The 22,311-nt window shown below is 33.7% G+C and overlaps 2 protein-coding genes and 1 long non-coding RNA gene across 5 annotated transcripts in view; 1 reads left to right on the top strand and 2 right to left on the bottom strand.

The window, feature by feature from the left end:
* LOC100366856 (polycomb group RING finger protein 3-like) overlaps positions 1–6,701 on the top strand; it is a 72,459-nt gene extending 65,758 nt beyond the window's left edge. For both annotated transcript variants that reach the window (XM_006815496.3, XM_085504426.1), the window contains exon 8: positions 2,701–6,701. In XM_006815496.3, coding sequence (XP_006815559.1) covers positions 2,701–2,745 — 45 coding nt within the window. In that variant the 3' untranslated portion in view covers positions 2,746–6,701. The remainder of the gene's footprint in view (positions 1–2,700) is intronic.
* On the bottom strand, positions 1,144–1,997 carry LOC146737987 (uncharacterized). Its single transcript, XR_014930804.1, has 2 exons — positions 1,812–1,997; positions 1,144–1,317 (listed from the first exon to the last, which is right to left on the bottom strand). It is a non-coding gene; the product is annotated as an uncharacterized LOC146737987 (long non-coding RNA).
* Positions 6,702–10,367: 3,666 nt separating the features above from the next.
* The window catches only part of LOC102804927 (shootin-1-like), an 80,546-nt gene continuing 68,602 nt past the window's right edge, over positions 10,368–22,311 (bottom strand). For both annotated transcript variants that reach the window (XM_085504425.1, XM_078008569.2), the window contains 3 exons: positions 21,306–21,368; positions 17,312–17,505; positions 10,368–16,767 (listed from right to left, as the gene is read on the bottom strand). In XM_085504425.1, coding sequence (XP_085360551.1) covers positions 16,515–16,767; positions 17,312–17,505; positions 21,306–21,368 — 510 coding nt within the window. In that variant the 3' untranslated portion in view covers positions 10,368–16,514. The remainder of the gene's footprint in view (positions 16,768–17,311; positions 17,506–21,305; positions 21,369–22,311) is intronic.

Here is a 22,311-nt window from a genome sequence, read left to right as displayed (position 1 = left end):
TGGGGCTGAGAGGAGAGGGATTGGGGTAGCGTGGGGCTGAGAGGAATTGAGGTAGTGTGGGGCTGAGAGGGGTTGGGGTAGTGTGGGGCTGAGAGGGATTGGGGTAGTGTGGGGCTGAGAGGGATTGGGGTAGTGTGGGGCTGAGAGGGATTGGGGTAGCGTGGGGCTGAGAGGGATTCGGGTAGTGTGGGGCTGAGAAGGGTTGGGGTAGTGTGGGGCTGAGAGGGATTGGGGTAGCGTGGGGCTGAGAGGGATTCGGGTAGCGTGGGGCTGAGAAGGGTTGAGGTAGTTAGGGGCTGAGAGGGGTTGGGGTAATGTGGGTCTGAGAGGGGTTGGGGGAGTGTGGAGCTGAGAGGGATTGGGGTAGCGTGGGGCTGAGAGGGATTCGGGTAGCGTGGGGCTGAGAAGGGTTGAGGTAGTTAGGGGCTGAGTGGGGCTGAGAGGGGTTGGGGTAGCGTGGGGCTGAGAGGAGAGGGATTGGGGTAGCATGGGGCTGAGAGGAATTGAGGTAGTGTGGGGCTGAGAGGGGTTGGGCACTGTGGGGTCTGAGAAGAATTGAGGTAGTGTGGGGCTGAGAGGGGTTGGGTACTGTGGGGTCTGAGAGGAATTGGGGTAGTGTGTGGCTGAGAGGGGTTGGGTACTGTGGGGTCTGAGAGGAATTGAGGTAGTGTGTGGCTGAGAAGGGTTGAGGTAGTGTGGGGCTGAGAGGGATTGGGGTAGCGTGGGGCTGAGAGGGGTTGGGATAGCGTGGGGCAGAGAGGAATTGGGGTAGTGTGGGGCTGAGAGGGGTTGGGGTAGTGTGGGCTGAGACAATCTGATTAAAATCTGATGTAGTGTACGGGCTTTAATTATTGTGGCTATAAACTTATTTTAATTTTATTTTTTATTACTTTTGTTGTTAATGCCCTTTTATTTTATTATTTTACTTTGATTTTGATTTTGTGATTTTTTTTTAATTCTGCCCTACCTACATCTGATCCGACGCCTATGTAAGTCCCGTTCAAATCTCGCATAAGTAACAGCCAATCACAGCCCCCCTTTTATACAGGCAGTCGGTTGCTTACTTTTCAGTGTAGCGATACTCTACGGGCAATCTTTCTGTACATTATATTTTGCCCACTTGAATAAACCATTAATAGAAAATTGCTAGTATATTTGTATTTGCAAAAGAAATTCCACAGCATTTTACAATTTTTGTCATTACATTGAATATTTTTTTCACTTCCAACAAATGTGTACACTTCCAGATACATCTTCGCCAACCAAGGTTCGTTCATTCAGTCATCGCTTCAATTTTACATCACTGAGCATAATTATCTAGAATGGAAGCAACAAAATAAGTAAATCGTAATGATTAGAACACTGTAAACAGCTATAGTAAACAATGCAAACTGATTTTAAATTGTATAACGGTCACCGGCCCACGGCATCGACGCAGAAAATTGGAGCAAAAAAATATTTCCTGATCAATTGCGATGTGTTCCAAATAAAAAATATTTTATTCCAGTCCAAATCAGCTCAATTACTTTAATAAAGAGTTATTGTATAATGTACAAAATGATGATACAATTTGATGAATATTTACAGCTACGGTTTCAATACCGTAGACGATGTTGGCCCGATCTTCAACAAAACATCACCCGTCTCCAGGGCAGGCGACTGGAAAAAGACACTGGTGTTCGGTCGAAACGGCGGAAAAAAATCGTCACTCCCAGAACAACTATGCAAAATAACGATCTAAAGTCGAACCATTCGAGCCACAATATTAACATAAAAATGACTTTCGTTGCATTTGACAATGATAAACTTACCGAAAAGCCGTGTTATTCTCGGTCGGTATAATCCGCCATTTTATTTGAGTGTGTTTGCCACCCGATTCCGCCCGGTGACGTCATCATGTGCGCTATAGAAGGAGGTATGTGATTCGTTGACTAAAATCGTCGATAGTGGGTCTCGTTGAAATCTCGTTACATAGGCATCGGCTCAGATGTAGGTAGGGCGGAATTAAAAAAATCACAAAATCAAAATCAAAGTAAAATAAAATAAAATAAAATAAAATAAAATAAAATAAAATAAAATAAAATAAAATAAAATAAAATAAAATAAAATAAAATAAAATAAAATAAAATAAAATAAAATAAAATAAAATAAAATAAAATAAAATAAAATAAAATAAAATAAAATAAAATAAAATAAAATAAAATAAAATGGCATTAATAACAAAAGTAATAAAAATTAAAATTAAAATAAGTTTATAGCCAAAATAATTAAAGCCCGTACACTACATCAGATTTTAATCAGATTGGGGCTGAGAGGGATTGGGGTAGTGTGGGGCTGAGAGGGGTTGGGGTAGTGTGGGCTGAGAGGGATTGGGGTAGCGTGGGGATGAGAGGGGTTGAGGTAGCGTGGGGCTGAGAGGGGTTGGGGTGGCGTGGGGCTGAGAGGGGTTGAGGTAGCGTGGGGTTGAGAGGGGTTGGGGTGGCGTGGGGCTGAGAGGGATTGGGGTAGTGTGGGGCTGAATGAGTTTGAAGCAGTTCCGGGCTGAGAGAGATTTGGTACTGTGTCGCTATGAGGGTTTAAGGTAGTGTTTAAGTTTAAGGACTATGAGGGATTTGGTACTGTTGGGCAATGAGGGGTTATGGCTGTGTGACTAATATCTGATATGTGCTGATATCTGACAATGTTACTGTCTTCTTTCAGGAATCCCCTCTGATGTTGCAATACAGACCACGAGTTGAGCTTTGACAGCCAATGAGATCACACTGTAATATATTTAGTAAATACAGAGAAAGCTAATCTTTATGTCTTTAAAGAAATATACACAGAATGTATTAGCCCATTTTAAAACTATTACAAACTGGGTTTTCTTATGTCGGAACCTTTTTTTTTTTGGCCAAGAATTTTATTTATGACAATGAACTTTGCACAGATTGTGCTAGCGAACTTTTATTGAGATATAAACGGAATTATTACATTTCCGTATTTATACATACGAGTTCTTCCTGAATGTGCTGCTTTACTCTGAACTCTAAGGAAGATGCTATCTTCAGATCAGAAGTTAGGTGATGTAATAGTCAAGTTCAAACTCACATGCCTGAACATGTCTATGGCTGCATCGCTTCAAGATTTCTGAAATTTTGAAATCACATAGAACAAGGGAATATAATAAAATACCAGTTCAGGATTATTGTCATTCAAGGACCATACGCAGCATGTGTAATTTGTTGCTGTACTTCACATGTAATCATGATAGAAATTTTTAGCACCGATTATTTAAGCAGAGTGATTCAACGACATCTATCGGGTAACGCTACTCGTTCCAAGGAGCTCTATGATTTGAGATTTAGGTTATACAATTGCTACAGTAGCTATGTTAATACAAAGAATTACAAACCATTGTTCCAAGTGTACAGTGATGATGATGATGTTTTCAAGACAAGTCTGGAATCTAAGGAAAAAGGAAGTTGTTGCCTTTGAGATGTATTTTTCTGGTAATTTATAATAATCATCTTAATCAACCCTCCCATTGGTTGTTGGTTTCACAAACAGTAGAGGTCAGCCAATTCCACTACCATGACTTCTAATAGCGACCTCTACACTGGATGATATCTGAATACATTTTGTGGTGCTGTAGTAGAAATAAAAATCAGAAAATTAAAACATGTTTTTTTATATTGGCTAATGTTCCAAGTGTCTAACAAAATGAGGCTATCAGATCTTGTATTCGTAATATTAAATTAAATAGTGTAATTTAATTTGTATTTATGTTACGCAAAAAACGTTGCAATCAAAATGCAAGATTAATGCATTTCTGTAAAATGTTGTTTTCTAAGTGAAGATCATGAATATATTGACAAATGAAGTATTAATGATTGATTTGTATAGAAGTATTTGGAGGTTACACCACATCCCTCAATATAACTAACAAATGGTTTGTTCCAGGGGCATTTTCATGTACATGGACTAGTCCATTTAGGAACATGGGTGTGTATAGTATAGAGGATATTGATGAGAAATGTTGCGTTTGTAAATATTTACAGAATCTATTGAGGGAGAATTTGTGATTGGTGTTAAAAATGAAATTGTAAAAAGAATTGTGTGAATGTTCAGCATAGTTCATTTCTCCAGCATAGCTAGTCATTGGTGCATTCTGTCACATGATTTGCAGATTACCACTCATTGGTGCATTCTGTCACATGACATGTATATTGTCTGTCATTGGTGCATTCTGTCACATGACCTGTATATTGCCTGTCATTGGTAAATTCTGTTAGATATTGTAGTTTTTTGGGGTGTGCATACTAGGAGATTAAAGATATGAGTCTTTGCTGGACATTCACTTGGTAGACACAAGAATAGGTTACTGGGGACATCTAAGTGAAAACAATGAGGTTCTCTTTCAAATCCGATTTGTAACTTTAATTATGTTTCAAATTTTTTAAAATATTTGATTTATTTGTGGATACAAAATGATGATGATGATGATGATGTGTATATTAACCCTTTGAGCACTAAATTTGTTTCTACTCAAAATAGGGTAAATTTGTTAACATTTCTGTAATTTTTATTGAATTTAATTAAAATTTTGGACCAAACAGACAAAATTTCCATCAACATTTTCTTAGGAAAAAAGCAGACTACAAATGGAACTATTTTGTGGATGGTGCCCGAAGTTGACTTGGTGCTCAGAGGGTTGAATAATAATTGTAAATATTCTTGTATTCCCCCAATAATGTATACTTGTATCTACTGAAAAGGAAGTTTGAAAATTATTCTCAATCTAAGCTTTTCATGGAGCTATTTAATCATTTTTCTTATTTTTAAAATGTTGATTTATCACGATTTTTATTCATGATTCATCAAGACTTGTCTAATAAATTGTATATGAAATAGTCCCATTGAAACCCATTGATGGATTTCAAATTATCACAAATTTGCTGGGTTGAATTGCAACATAATTAAACTCATTGTTGATCAGGTAGAACACGTTCTTGTTGAGCAGTGTCATACTAAACACATTGTTGAACAGGTAGAACACATTCTTGTTGAGCAGTGTCATACTAAACACATTGTTGAACAGATAGAACACATTCTTGTTAAGCAGTGTCATACTAAACATATTGTTGAACAGGTAGAACACATTCTTGTTGAACAGTGTCATATTAAACACATTGTTAAACAGGTGGAATACATATTGGGCAGTATCAATAAACACATTGTTGAACACATTCACATTGTCATAAATCTTTTGTTAAACAGTGTACTTACTACTTACATGTTCAAATCACTGTCCTGAACATGTTCATTTCAGATGAACACTATAAATTGTTACCTGAGAATTCACTGCCTAAACACTTGAACACTATACTGGGAAATGAAATATTTGACAGAAGCTCTATCTTGACAAGGTTTAGATTGAGAACCAATGCAAGGTATTCATATAATATAAGATTGATATTATTGTGAACGTGAATATTGTAATGTATGTCAATTCAAGTACACAGAATGATTTGAAATTTATTTAATTGCCAAATGTGCAAATATGTGTAAATCTAGGTTTACTATGACAACGTAAGCGATGTTGCTGTTTAGTCTCAAAGTTATTTTGTTTGGGTCTGTTTGTTCCGTGTGGTATAGAAGACACACTGCGCTATTGATATTCAGTCAAGATCATGATTAATTCAATTATGATGTAATAATCACCCCCACCCCCACCCCCACCCCTCATACAAATTTTAGGGATGTGTGACTATTTGTGTCATGAAAGTCACATGTTGTATATTTTTTTTTTGTAAACCTTAAAATGTGTTTGCAATGAATTTTGACAAACCATAGAATTGTGGAAAATCAGGCTTGTATGGCTACCTTCCAGATAGGATTACCGCAAATGACCAAATACTTCATAAACTCAGTGATTTTATTAATTGATTTTCTAATTTATTTGTTATTTAATATTCCTCAATCAAATCAAAATCATAGTAATTATTAGTATAAAGCTAATACAATTTTTTTTTTTTAATTTTAATTTTTTAGCCAAATACCAGATATAGTTTTTGAAATGAAACTTCACTTTCACCAGTACTGTATGTTTATGTGATCTTTTCACAGATCAAAAAGCTATTTCTATCATGTACTGCTTTATTAAGTTTTTATACCCCGCCTGTATATTTTATTGTTTGAACAGTATTTAGCTGGTTCTACAGCGCTTGCTTCTCAACCATTTCACAGTAATTTGATGTACATTTAGATATTGACTCTATCTACATTTCTCTGTGTGGTAGCTTGATCACATGTAATTATATCTGACATATTTCGCATTCTGGAAACCCCTATCTGGCTGAAATCTTTCAGCCAATCACAGAAAACCTTTAAAAGGCTAAAAAGATTATTCTGTACATTGTCTGTAATACAGATTTTGTTTTTTTTTTTGTTAAACAAGATTACCATACATAATACTCAGAAGAGAGTAAACTACAATACAGAAAAATCAAACCAAGCCCTTGCTTACATTGTCTTTTTTTATACCAGGGACTTATTGCCATATTAAAAAAAATGACCTCAAATTTAAAGCTATCATGTAAATTTCCTACATATGGTGATGAGTGAGTGCATTATTGTATATAATGCACCTTTTTATGAAAATGAAGGAAAACTACAAACAATTCATTAATAAAAATTATTTAAAAAAATAACAAAAATGAGTACATTGTTTCTTCAAGAGTGTGATTACTTCCTGGAATGCCCTGAGGAATTATGCCAAATGAATGTGTAGCATGAATTTTCACTGGAACATTGTTTTCCAGCTAATTACTGTATTTGCCCTATTAGAATCGGATTTTTAATTGAAGTGCCATTACAGCAAAAAATTGCATTTATTAAATACTGGATCATTAAATTATGATTTATTTTGACCATGGGCACTTCTTCTAAGTACATGTGCCAAAAATAGAGCAAATATAATGCAAGATTTACTGAACGTTGGTGATTAACATTTTATGAAAGTTCAGTAACCTTGTTTTTAGGACTCCAGTTGCAGAATTTTGCGATTCACTGACTTGTAAAAATTTGTCTCCTAAAATAGACCATAGATGCAAATAACGATAATCAAAATCCTATTGAGAGAAGAACAAAATAGATTTCGATCCTAAAATACTGTAAATGCATTAATTATTTACTGAGTTTTAACTTAGCTAAATTTAATTTATGTGACAATGACAATGGAACCTGTTATTTCCCTGGTAAATTCATGAACTTATTAACCTTTTAACTACCAGACTCCACCAAATGTTTCTACACTTTTTTCACATATTCATTATTTCTGGAAATGAACCCTAGTTTTGGAGCCAACAGACAAAATTTGAGTCAATTTTCATTTTTCACTCAAAAAAATTGGCTATTTTGGCCCTGTCTTCTGAAGGAAAGTGCAGACTATAAACTGGACTATTTTTGATGAAAAGTGGGAACTGGTGATGAAAAGATTAAAACCCAGTATAAATTTCTCAAAATGTCAGAATAAATTGTTTTACAGTAGTGTTCCATCTCTGTCACCTCTATCTTGACCTTGGTCACCATGGTAATTGGAGCAGTGAACTAAATGATGGTAGAAAATGAGTCACTGTTTGTGGGGCGGGGGGAGACAAGTCTCGCTCTTGACGAAATCACTGCAGCTATTTGTGAAATAGGTCTCCTGAAGTGGTTTAATAATTTGTGATGTTTGATAGTTCATGTCGATTTCAATGGTTATTTTCAGCAGCACTTAAGAATATTCAAAACAGTTGACAACTTTCCAGACTGGCTCAATATACAAGGGATAACCCAGAATCCACAGTTTGTGATTATCACTTGACAGTTCTATGCTTTACATCACAAATTTTGCTAAGAATAGTGCATATGTAAGAATTTCGTCCATTTGACAATCAGTTGTGATGTCTATTTTCTTGCTATGAGTTTGTGAAAATTAGGAGGAGACCATTAGAACCAGTGGAGGGGTAATAGTTCTGCGCCAATTTTTTCCTTCCATGATAAATTTGCTGCAATTTGTTTCCCACAGTATGAAATATATTTTTCCGAAGATTTAGGCTAGCAGGATTTTAATAATAACTCTATTTGAGTTAATAAAATATTACGTCCCGCCATTTTAATAAATTGTTCTGAAGTATTTGAATTCACCAATCATGCCTTTAAGTTCTAAACTAAATCTAATGGAGTGAGCTGAAAGTACATTAAATGGCATGACATTATTTCACGGTTGCTAGGAGAGCTGTGTTTCAGTTTCCGGTAGATAAACTTGTCTCATTGTAAAGTGAGTCTACTATGTGCAGGAAAAACATGCATACAGTTTTAAAATGACAGATGTGAGTCCCATGTGACAAAGATATGTGGGTTTCATGTTACAGAGATATGTGGGTTTCATGTGACAGATATGTGGGTTCCATGTGACAGATATGTGGGTCCCATGTGACAAAAATATGTGGATTCATGTTACAAAGATATGTGGGTTTCATGTTACAGATATGTGGGTCCCATGTGACATATATGTGAGTCCCATGTGACAAAGATGTGGGTTTCATGTTACAGAGATATGTGGGTCCCATGTGACAGATATGTGGGTTCCATGTGACAGAGATATGTGGGTCCCATGCAAAGATACCAATGTGTACAAAAACATTTCATTCAAACACAATCTGCATTTTAAATTTGTATCACTCTGTAATTATTGAAAGCTTTTATTTTAAAGAATATTTGAATTAATAAATTTGCCTCAATAATTATATTGTATTATGTCCAGAACAATATATGAAACATCAACATTAAATAAATGATGAACCAACACATAATGAATTGCTGCATGACCGTTTCAAATGAATGCTTTAATTCCTTCAAGACTTTTTTTTTTAGGGTTTAAGGAGTTGATTTGTATGCATATGTACAGTACAAGTGGAGGTGGATCTAACTTTACACATTAAATGTTGATAGTAGACATAAACAAAATCGAATTGCTTCTATTACTACATGCATGTTTCCCAGTTCTTCAAAATTACTGGTACTGATACTGGGGGTAAACATGGTTACATTGGTATACTGCAAACTACTTTTTTGCCGCCTATATTTGTGTACATATTTCACAGCTATGATGCATTTTCAATAATTTTCTAATTCATTTTGGACCAAATGAACATAAAGTTTTCCGTTTTTTGACTTTGTACGCAGCTAATCATATTACCAATTGTCTATCTGTATTGTCTGTATTTTTACTTTTTTCAACTTCTTGAAAAAGGCAAGTAGGATTGCTCCGAGACCAGTACTTGGTGTTTATGTACCATGGTTAGACTTCTCTCAGCTTTGTTCATTTTGTGATGATATCTTTAATTCTCTAATTTTGATGAATATTTTTGTCATTTTTGGTAAAAAGTGATATTTTTGACTTCTTGTTGAAAACTACAACTCTGATATCATACATAGGCACTACAGGTGGTCCACTCGTAGATTTGCTCATTTTGTGTTATCTTCAATTCTCTAATTGAAATATGTATTTCTAACAACTTTGAAAAAAAAAGGCATTGCATCTCAATTTTCTTTCCCATCTTGTGTAGCTTTCATTATCATCTTTCAAAGTGATCATGTCTTGTCTGCACTTGCCTAAAGGAGCACCAGCTGAAATAAGCAATATGTGCAATTAAATACGATAAGATTTCTTAAAAATAAACCATTGTCCAAAAGCTTTCATCCAGATTGTGTACATTTTAGTACGGTAATAAAAATGATACAAATAGCATTTAATATGGCCATGTCCCTGCGACACCTGATATGAATTACTTCAATTCTCTGAGCTTCAACTCTCTGAATGTAGCACATTTCTATCACTTCAAATCTGTCATTTCATCACTCATCTCACAATATATATACGTTGTGTAATTTTTACCTTGTCTGTATTAATATAGATGAATGTTAAGATATATGATGGGAAAATGTCTGTCCTTGTTGTCATACAATTTGTCATACTATATTAACACAAACAGCTTTTTATCCAATTTCTTTCAAACTTTGATTTCATAATAACCAGTTTGGAATCTTGGCCAAGTCCAATATTTGTTAAATTTTACTTAAATTGTCTTCTTCTTGTTGTTGTTGTTACAATAACTATTTTTATCTGATCATCTTTAAATTTAGATATCTTATCAATCATTTTGAAATGTCAACCAAACGCACTAGCAAGTGCAATTTTCCTGAAATGGGGCAAAATTTGTTCATATATATATATATATATATATATATATATAGACAGACATTGAACCTCATCAATCTAGACAGTGAATTGCAGCCATCTATCGACAATAAAGGCGATTTTAAACACAAAAGACAAAAAATAAGCAATAGAAAAAGTAGACCTTTTATTGAACAACATAAAATGTAGTAATAATTAAAAAAAAAATCATAAATCACATACCATCAGTTTGCAAATAGTTTCGTGCATATTAAATACCAACACTCATTCCTCAAAATTAGCAAGACAAATCACATAGCAGCTGAAAAGCTGAATAATTAAAAACATGCACACGTAGACATAGCAAGATAAAATATTTTTTCCCTTGTAAATTTGTACAATTCAAACCTAACCGATTCAGCTTTTATACACTAGTCATAAATTATTCATAAATTACAGTTTAATATAGACTGCAATCAATACTACCATTTAATACCTTTATTCCATCATCACAGACTTTATTTTAAAGAGCAGGGCAGCCTACGTGTGAAGGCGAAACTCGTATATAACTAAAATAAAAATGTAGATTTCAAGATTTCACTAGCTACTTCAAAATGAAGCACTATGCACAGTGTAGAACTCCTATGGTGCATATGCAAGATTGATGAGATGCACATTGAGAGAAACATCGATACTGAGAGCTGACAGTCTTTATATAATTTCTGTTTCAAGTATATCTTTGCAATGCAAGCACCTAAACAATAGTGTCATTCCAGCATTGATTTCCCATTCAAAGAGCTTTAAAACATTTTAAGTTTCACACTCTATGGCAGCACATATTTAAGTTAAGAAAAAATATCTATACTATAATATCTATGAAAGTTGATTACATTTTAATGAAATATTGTTAAATCAGGGTATATAAGAAATTTAAGAAGTCTAATAGCGGCAATAACAAAACTAAATACCTCTTTAGATGCTGTGAAATAGTTGGCTGGATACTTTCTAGCATTTCCGGAAATAAAATCATACTGGTGACATTTGTTGACATTTTTACAAATGAAATACAGGGAAATTTTACTGACTTGAATAGAAATATTCACCCTAAAACAGTATTACATTTGAAATCCTTTCCATGATTAGTTTGCTCAAACTATCAATTAATTACACTCTTTAGAACGTTGTACTTAGAAATGCAGCAGCCAATGACCCATCCAAGAATTTTTCACATGGTTATTTTAAACAAAACACATTATACTGGTACTAAAATTTAGAGCTGCAATACCTAATGTGAAATTAGTTATTTAAAAAAAAATGTTGACATTTAAGACAGATACAGGATGACAATTCTAAATGAAAAGCAATTCAGAGCAGGTCTCCCACTACAATTACACACCATATTAAGGATAATGTGAAAATCTGCAAAACAGGCTTTTTTTTATACAAAAACTGTATTAAAAGCGAGGGAGTCGTCACCTGCGCATGCGTCAGATGGTCATAGCGTGTCATTGTTTACAAACAAGCGTCTACCCATGAGCCTTTTCGTTTTTAGCGTGTGTTGTTATCGCTGCTTGGGACTCAATTCCCACACATGCACAGGTGACGACCCTCCCGCTTTAAACCTAAAATTAAAAAAAATTGAAGATTCTATTTAGCTTTAAAATCAATCAGGCAGTTCAAGTCAAATTAAAATTTTCCTCAAATAAGCATGGTACCGCACATTTACCTCTACTATATAGACCATCGCACTTGTATACATTCTGCATGAGTCCACATGTAAAGTGACTGGTTGGCAAGAAGCAACTGTTTACACTTGAAGATAAAATCACTTTGCTTGCTGCTGTTCTTATACATGCACGTGTTTCTGTTAATAAAACAATTTATTTCACAGCAGATTTTGAGCCTGTGTTGATAAGTGAACATGTAAAAATGTAATCATATGATATCATAGTGCGACAGCCTATATAATGAATACCCCCCTCCCTTGGATTATTATTATTAGGATTCATATCAATAATATGACTTTTTCATCTTTCGTCTTTGAGCAAAATTTGATATATGAAGAAATAGTCTCACCATAGATACTAGTGTAAAAATATCAATTTGACAATTTTCCATAAAATTTCAGACTCAAAACATCATACGATGATTCAACTTTTTTTCCCATTTTGACATGTGACATGGAACCAATATAATAAAAGTTTGACTAACACACCGTGTAGGCATCACTTATATGATGAACCAAAACTGAAGTGAAATCAACCACACAGGTACTGACAACATTTCTAGAAAAATTTACCCACCCGAGTACTGTATATGACATTTTAATACACGCACAAAAGCTGGATTTATTCCAGTTTCCAGATCTGCTCCAGTAGAAGGAAACCACTAATAAAGACATATATGATTTTCGTCATTTTGCTACAGATACATATATGTTATTTATGTATTATAAAAGAACATGTGCTACTAATAGAGCAAATATGGTATATTTAATAAAACAGTTTAAAATAAAGCATGGCATTCCCTTTAAAAATAGTTTGGCATTTACTGGTATAATCATGGGTGTTTATATAACCCAGCTTATACAGGTACAATTTGTAATTGTGGTGTGAAACCTATATTAGGCTAACTTGCATGCATTATATACTGTTACTATTTACAGCTAAATAACTACAAGATTTGGAATGTTTATAAAATTACCATTTAGATGTTGGCATTGTTACAGTAAAGGCACCCTGTATTAAAAGTACTCTAAAAGTGGAGGGCAAGGCCCCTCTAAGTTATTTGCAATGATTATATGTCCCCTAAGTTGATTTCAGCTGCCTTCTATTCTAAATTCTTCTGCCAATAAAAATAAATCTAAGAATTCAATTATACTAGCTTATCTTTGCGAGAATGATACACGATGTTGTCAATTTCACAATCAGAACAAGGCTTTTTGACCTTGCTATAGAGAACCAATTGGCTCTGGTAATTCCTACTTTAATGGGAGCACCATTCAATCATCATCATCATCATCATCATCACCACGTATAAACGACCCCCTATATTCCAAAAACAATTATATACACAAATTCAACTCTAAATCAGGTAGTAAATAAGTACTGAAAGCATAATTTCGTTATATTTTGAAACAACTTTTCTGAAGAAAAAAAATGCACTAATTAGTGAACCAATTCACAAAACCAGAAGTAGTAAACATTATTTAAAAACTCACAATGAATAGCTATCATTGTAAACAGACGTGTAATTAAAACATTGACTGTATTCAGATCTGCAAGACGGCTACTGTTCATATCATGCCAGTATTAACCAATGAAATTACATGTTTTGTCAGTCAGTGTCACAATGATCATTCACTGCTTTGATTTAAAATATTCAGATTCCCAGATATTCAAATAAGGTTCTTAACATTGTTAGTATAATATTTTTTTTTTTATAAAAGTGTTAATAAGTTTTTATAAGATGGTAATCCTTAAAGTTGAATTGGTTTATTAATATTTGATAATATTATAATTACATCCAATGTAATTGATAGTTATCATCTAAATTGATATTAAATTGCTTTGAAATATCTCACTGAGATAAAAAGATACAGGACAGACACTTTCCAGAATCTTAATCCCCCCAAAAATAACATCGGTTTTCCCTTTCTTTTTGATTTGAAATGTGATAATGCATACTAAGTGGAGTATACATGTCATGTGATTTGTCAGGTGACATAATACCGGTAATACATATTGCACTACATTTTATACAGTCAGTGTCATATTGTTTTATACACCACATCTCAAGACTGTTTAGAACTGATTAGATCAAACCATTTTCACAAATGATGTACATGCATTTAGTTAAATTTCATTGATAAGTTTACACAAATTGATGCAATAAATTGAAAGCGATATATATCTTCATTTGGTATTTTACGTGTCCTTCATTATTAGTTTTTTTCGTTATTTGTTGGACCAGTTCCAATCAGCTCAATGATCTCAAGACACACTCAGCAAAACAACCAGCAAAGATGAAAACTGTTTTTGTGTATGAAAAAAAATATGGCACTGACAGTAATGTCAAAATTCACTTTAAATAAATGATTATGGATCCGTTTTTTCAAGGCAGTGGATGATAATACTTTCTTATTTTAAGAAATTAAAACAGATGAAAAATTTCGAAAGCACCCTCAGTGACTGAAATAGGTGTATTCTAACGAAAGTGGCATGTCAACATTCTTATTAATATAAAAAATGATATCAAAAAATATGTAAAATATTTTTGTTCAAAAAAATTAAAAAAAATAGAAACTCAATTTCCTAATCAGAATGTAAATAATTTTGATATGCTTGTCTTCATCACAGGAAGATAACGATGTGTAAAATGGAAGACATGGCATATTCAAGGGATTGTATTTGGATGAATAAAGGAATATAATCAATAGGGAAAACGATTTTTTGATTGTATGGTGACAAAACTGATTATATAAGTTGTTGTTCATGGAATAACGCCTAATAAAACATGTTTTACATGCACAAGACAACACGTATAGTCAGTGATAACACTCTGATCTAGTCACTAAACAAAGTTTTCAAGTCGTAGTTTAGGATCTCTTATAATACTTTATCTAATTGCTGACCTTGCCACTAATGTGAACTTATTCCAGACCTACCGCTAGTCTATAATGAAAACTGTCACCTAGTCTGTTTTATAATGAAATACTGACCTCATTGCTGACTTTGTTGAGACAATGACCTTATCCTGACCTAGTTTATAATGAAACTGTCACCTAGTCTGGTTTCTAATGAAATACTGACCTCATTGCTGACCTTGTCTGACACAATGACCTTATCCTGATCTACGGGTAGTCTATAATATGCACTTGACCTAATTTCTGACCCAATCAACAGTAGACATGTTGATCTCAATAAATTAATCCTCGATACTTTGTCCTCTTACTGCCCTTGAATGATACTGTGACCTGGCATGACATGTGACCTCACTGGTGACCTTACTGGTCTGGTATGACCTCTGACCTACTCTATAATATATACTTTGACCTAATTTCTGAATAAATCCCCAATAGACACATCATTAATGAACGAGTCTGATACATTAAACTCATTGCTACCGATGTATTGCATGATTTGTATATTAGTCACTACAAATTTGATTTGATAATTGCACTTTGACCTAACTGATAAGACTGATATCACTAATAACATTTAATCTCACCATTCCTGGTCTAGTCAATGACATTTTATGTCCTATTTTTTTTCATGAAGTTTATATTATGATCTTTGATCGTACCTCATACAGAGATCAAAAATCAATAATTCCAAAAGTTATGTAATCAACTAAAGAAAAATAATTTGTGGTAAGTTAATTAACTATTCATATTGTTCATAGCGATGTTTCAAATTCAGCACCTTACAACTGTTTTCGTTAAACTGGTAAGACACACAATTTAGATTGCGAGATAAAAATGGGGAGGATTTAAACAAATAATTGTCAGAAGATAAAGACATCGTAATTTTTAACACCGTTAGAAATCAGTTGAGAAAGTGTTAATTAACTATATTAATTTTATACTGGTGTCCACCAGTGTTGGAATGTTCAGTTTAGTCCAAGTATGGACACCATAATTTGGCAAGGGAGAAAGACAAATACCGGTAGATGTACTCATTAAAAAAAGTGAGAGTATACATACACATAGCAAAGTAGAAATTCTCCATCATTCTACTCCATGCATACATCAGAGAAACAATTACAAGAATCTTTCCTTTTAGAAAACTAATTATTGACTCTTCACTTCAGAAAAGTCTGAAGACATTAAAGAACAATTTACAATGAATTAATTATAATTTAAACAGACTGGAACAAGAGGATGAAACCCTAAAAAAATATCTCATCGCAGTTTGATACTCAAATCCTTGATTAAAAAAAAAAGATTTCACAGCACAGTTTTTTTTTTATTTAGTACTTATGCAAATTTATGCAAATAGTTACGTTGTGCCAATCATGGAAGCTCAATGGTTTTGTGCATCCTGATTAGATAAAACAATAACAATCTGCATAAATCTGTGTTAATATAATTAAGATGGAGATTGGCATATCAATTAAGGCACATTTAATACTACCATATTAAACAAATATGTTTCTATATTGAAAAAAAATAGATATTTCTATAATGATTTAGCTAGAAAGATTCTGCTTTGAATTGAAAATATGATACTGAACAGAACTGATTTCCATCATAAAATTATATAAAAAAAAATGTGTTACAACTATTGTTGCTAGGATACTAAGAAGTCCTTTATGGACTATCAAGAGTCGTATACATCTCATCATCAGAACGATCATCCCCGACTGCACATTCATAAACTGCATCTTCAGACTCATCACAAACATCCTTTTTTTTTTCTTCCCTGGTGCCATTCTCTATTTTTTTTTCCTCTTGGGTGCTCATAGCTTCATCATACACATCATCATTTACACTGTCTGTATCTTTGAGTGAGAGACTTAGATCACTTGTCATTGAACTCAAAGAGCTTTTTGATGAGCTGGTACTGTATGGGAAAAAGAATAGGGAAGATCTAATATGTATTCATTATTTTTTGAACCTCAATTTTTTTTTTCGGATTCAACTACATGTGCTTGCACCATATTTAAATTGGTTGTGACTTGTAATACTGTAGAATACTTTATTTTCGCTTGGAATTTATTTTCGCTATTTTCGCTGAAGGGATGATTCTGTGAAAATATAATCCAGGAATATACTTTTTTTCCTATATTTCACATTAAACTCATCAAAAATCAGAGAAAATAAATTCCATACAAAACGCCCAAAAAGCCTTTTCGGTGAAAATTAATTCCAACGAAAATAAAGTATTTCACAGTATACCAAGAGGGTGACAGAACCAGGAAACACATTTTCACCCCCTGAATAGTGTTGTATTCTCCCTAATCACCACATCCTATGTTTCAATTATCATGGTTAGATAGATTATAGAGCAGCATCGATTGGCATGTGATAAGATTTCAGTAAACTAGTGCCAAAAACACTTTCTATGAATAAAAAAAAAAAAGATGTCTGTTAATATTCCTCTCTACCTGTTTATTGATTTCCTTGGCGGCTTCTTTGGGAGTGGTTTTACACAGGTTGGCAGATCACTTAATGATATATCTCCATCAGTTTTGCGTCTCCGGCGTGCCATTATTAATAACAGCTCAGACTGCTCAGTCGATGTGTTTGAAAGCGATTTACCACATGTCTCATTCACCATTTTCTTTCTCTTCAGATTACCCTGCAAAACAGCCCGAGTAAGTGTACACATCAATTATAACACTTTTAAGCTTTATCTCATTCTAGAGTCTACTTCAGAATCTGACAACATGTCAAGTAGAGCTGGAGCACAATCCACACTCAATTAAAGTGGCAGCGAATTCAACAGATAAGATTTTTTGAAAGCTAAAACAACAGTTTCAATATTTTTGCACAACTCCCCATGGCTGAGGGGGAGAGCATCAGAACTGAAACTCTTAAACAAAGCCATTTAATCAAGGACCAGCAAAACAAGTAACTTGACATGAAAACTGCAGTGCACTTTACAGCTACAACAGTTTATAGATTTCTACTTTTTCATACTACTGTAAAATATTTTATTTTCGCTTGGAATTTCGCTGCAGGAATAATTCAGTGAAAATAAAATCCAGCGAATATAACTTTTTTCCTATTACATTCAACTCATCAAAAATCAGTGAAAACAAGTCATTGAAAGTGACACAGTCCCCGTTAAATTTTTAAAAGTTCTCTTTGTGCTCGTCATATTAAAGCGGAGGGGTTGTCGCGTGTGGAGTTCCAAGTGGCGTATACAACAGATTGTTTATTTACATCAAAACACGTGTTCCATGTAGTAGTAATATGGCCAAAAATAAAAACAGCCGTTATTCGGCCATCTTTGATCTGATTATGAAACACACTGATATGTATGATGTATGTGCCAAATACAAATGAAAATGGTACATAAATTGTGGAAATATTAATAGTAGTAAGGCCAAAAAGTCAGATGGCTGTCAATCAGATTTTGAAACAAATTGTCATGGACATGCATCCTAACATGTATAAAGTACATTTTTTGTACATGTACGTGCCAAATTTGAATGAAAACTGACAGAGCATGTCAAAGATACCGCATAAAAAAAACATAAACAAGATGCCTGCCGGTCGACCATCTATGATCCAATTGTGAAATAAATCGTCATGGACATGTATCCTAACATGTATAATCTATGTACCAAGTTTGAATGAAAACTGACAAAGCATGTCCAAAATACAACATTTTCAAAAAACAAGATGGCTGCCAGTCGGCCATCTTTGATTCAATTGTGAAATAAATCGTCATGGACATGTATCCTAACATGTATAAACTATGTACCAAGTTTGAATGAAAACTGACAAAGAATGTCCAAAATAAGACATTTTCAAAAAAAAAGATGGCTGCCAGTCGGCCATCTTTGATCCAATTGTGAAATAAATCGTCATGGACATGTATCCTAACATGTATAATCTATTTACCAAGTTTGAGTGAAAACTGACAAAGCATGTCTAAAATACAACATTTTCAAAAAGCAAGATGGCTGCCAGTCAGCCATTTTGAATCGAATCGCTCAACCACTGCATGTGCATATGTTCCACATAAAGTACTAGGCACATGCAAAGAATGAACAGAATCGGTCCAAGGGATTCTGAAATATGACTCCAGACGGATGCACGGACGCATGGACGCACAAACGAACGGAGACCGAATTATAAGTCCCTGTTTTCGGACTTCGTCCGAACGGGGACTAATAAATTTCATACAAAACACCCAAAATGTCTTTTCAGCGAAAATTAATTCCAGCTTAAATAAAGTATCTTACAGTATGTCTATTGTAATTACAATATTAGCAGTGGGTCATGGTATCTACTTTTATTCTATTTTTCACAATGGTCAAGTTAAACATATTGTGTTGAAAAAACAAGAATAGAAAGAATGGCCCACAATACAATTTTGATTTTACTTTTGTGAGACATTGTCACATTTATCAAAACAAGCAGCCTATCGGCTGAGATAGCTCCGCTGTTAGAAATGCACATTTCAATTAAAGAACTGAAGACATCATCAGAAAATGAACAATATGTATAGTATCAAAGCAATCGGACTTACAGTTTTTAACAAGAAGTCGAAAATATCACTTTCTACCAAAAATGACCAAAATATTCACCAAAATTAGAGAATTGAAGATATCATCATGAAATGAACAAATCTGAGAAAGGTCTACATGTAGTATCTATATATGTAATATCAAAGCAATTGAACTTTTGGTTTTTAACAAGAAGTCGAAAATATCACTTTTTACCAAATATGACAAAAATATTCACCAAAATTATAGAATCCAAGATATCATCACGAAATGAACAAATCTGGAAAGGTCTACATGTAGTATCTAAATATGTAATATCAAAGCAATTGAACTATTGGTTTTTAACAAAAAGTCGAAAATATCACTTTTTACCAAAAATTACAAAAATATTCACGAAAATTAGAGAATTGAAGACATCATCACAAAATGAACAAATCTGAGAGAGGTCCACATGTAGTACCTATATATGTAATATCAAAGCAATCGGACTTGTGGTTTTTAACAAGAAGTCGAAAATATCACTTTTTACCAAAAATTACAAAAATATTCACCAAAATTAGAGAATTGAAGATATCATCACAAAATGAACAAATCTGAGAGAAGTCCACATGTAGTACCTATATATGTAGTATCAAAGCAATTGGACTTGCGGTTTTTAAACAAGAAGTCGAAAATATCACTTTTTACCAAAAATGATAAAAATATTCACCAAAATTAGAGAATTAAAGATATCATTACAAAATGAACAATTCTGAGAGAGGTCCACATGTAGTACCTATATATGTAATATCAAAGCAATTGCACTTGCGGTTTTTAACAAGAAGTCGAAAATATCACTTTTTACCAAAAATGACAAAAATATTCACCAAAATTAGAGAATTAAAGATATCATTACAAAATGAACAAATCTGAGAGAGGTCCACATGCAGTACCTATATATGTAATATCAAAGCAATTGCACTTGCGGTTTTTAACAAGAAGTCGAAAATATCACTTTTTACCAAAAATGACAAAAATATTCACCAAAATTAGAGAATTAAAGATATCATTACAAAATGAACAAATCTGAGAGAGGTCCACATGTAGTACCTATATATGTAATATCAAAGCAATTGCACTTGCGGTTTTTAACAAGAAGTCGAAAATATCACTTTTTACCAAAAATGCCAAAAATATTCACCAAAATTAGAGAATTGAAGATATCAACATGAAATGAACAAACCTAAGAGAGGTCTACCCAAGGTACATATACACCAAGTATCAAAGCATTCAGGCTTGTAGTTTTCAAGAAGAAGTCGAAAAAGTAAAACATTGACACGGACGACGGACGATGGACGACGACGACGACGGCGGACAATCACTCATATGATAAGCTCCGCTCGACAAAGTCGACAGCGGAGCTAAAAATCATCTTGATGTATGCAACTATTCATCCCCACATAACAATGATCTCAGTGATTTAAAGTTGCTTATACCTTGGATTGAAAGTTAATTTAATAGAAGCCATCCAAGGGACTTCATTACAATGGTTTTAATAAACAGGTAGGGTTTATATTGAGGTTTAATTATATTTCTCATACATTTGACATATAATATCTGTCCAGAAAACAAAAACACATTTTTATATTTGAATTGATCAAAATCAAAATCAAATAAGTTTGACTTGAATAAATTAAAAATATTGCTGAAAGGGTGGTCTCATAAGACACAGGTTGTTCATACATTTATGCTTTGGGACTGCCTAAAATTGGTCATTATATGCAGGTAGTCTTTATATAGCAGAGGGCTATACAGGTTTGACTGCAGTAAAATTCATTTGATAATTAAACCATTTGTTTGTTTGTTGTTATTGCAACTAACCAACAATCTGATCACATAGGCCCTGATGACCATCACAGCCTTAACTGGATAAATAACTTACCAAAATACTTCCCAATTCTTTCATACCCTGCATGTCATTATCAGGGGAAGTCGTGCCAGTTTGCTAGAAAGAAATGTAGATAATATATATGAATAATGTTAACATTGATTGAAAAGGGAGGGTGATTAAATGCAAATGAGTAGATATGTTGACTTCAATATTGTATCAGTTCTTGATGTATTACAGGAATTATTGGCTAGTTATCATGCAAATTAGGTAATTAATATTCACAGAATTCCACCATATTCTAATGAGGTCTGTATATTACCCTAATGCTTTTAAATACCAAGTTTCAATGAAATAATTAAAGAACTAACAATTGTCTAATTACTGCATTTATCCGGGTATAAGCCCAGGGTCTTGAACATGGAAAATTGCCAAAAAGAAGGGGTGGGCGTTTACCAGGGGAATCCCGGCAAAAAAAAACCTGAAAATCCCCGAAAATTGACAACACGCACTGCGGCAGGAAATAGAACGGCAAATGGAAACATGCAACGGAAATAAATGAACAATATGCGCACTAGAAGTAAAACAAAAATAATGTATTGCTTATAATGTGACAAATAAAACAGAAATAATAAAAATCGACAGTGAGGAATCATTTGAATTAGGATTTTCCCGCCGACAAACACGCCCAATACGCGTGAACTTAAAATGAATTAAAATGTCAGGGGTTAAACTGCGTAAAATGATTTCCGGTCTCGACAAATTACGAAACAACCGTCATACAAGATCAATAATAATTTACAAATTTACACAGTAAAAATTATAAAAATTCATAGCTGTTTGAAAAAACTTCTCAGAACTTTATTTGTACGTTCATTGCCATCTTCGTCAAACTCAAAACCCTCAAAGTCAAAGTCGGCGTCACTGTAGCCGTCGAACAAAATCCCTACAACTTATTCCTGAAGTTCGTCGATATCGTCCCACACAATTTGGACTTAGTACTTTTAATCCACGGATTTCGCAGCCGGTCAGCTTGGCACTTTTCATTCATGTCTAATCA

This window comes from Saccoglossus kowalevskii, chromosome 10, assembly GCF_978046115.1.
Source record: "Saccoglossus kowalevskii chromosome 10, keSacKowa6.1, whole genome shotgun sequence".
NCBI classification, from domain to species: Eukaryota; Metazoa; Hemichordata; class Enteropneusta; family Harrimaniidae; genus Saccoglossus; species Saccoglossus kowalevskii.
The sequence above is the reverse complement of the archived record's forward strand: the minus strand, read 5'-3'. Positions and strand labels throughout refer to the sequence as shown.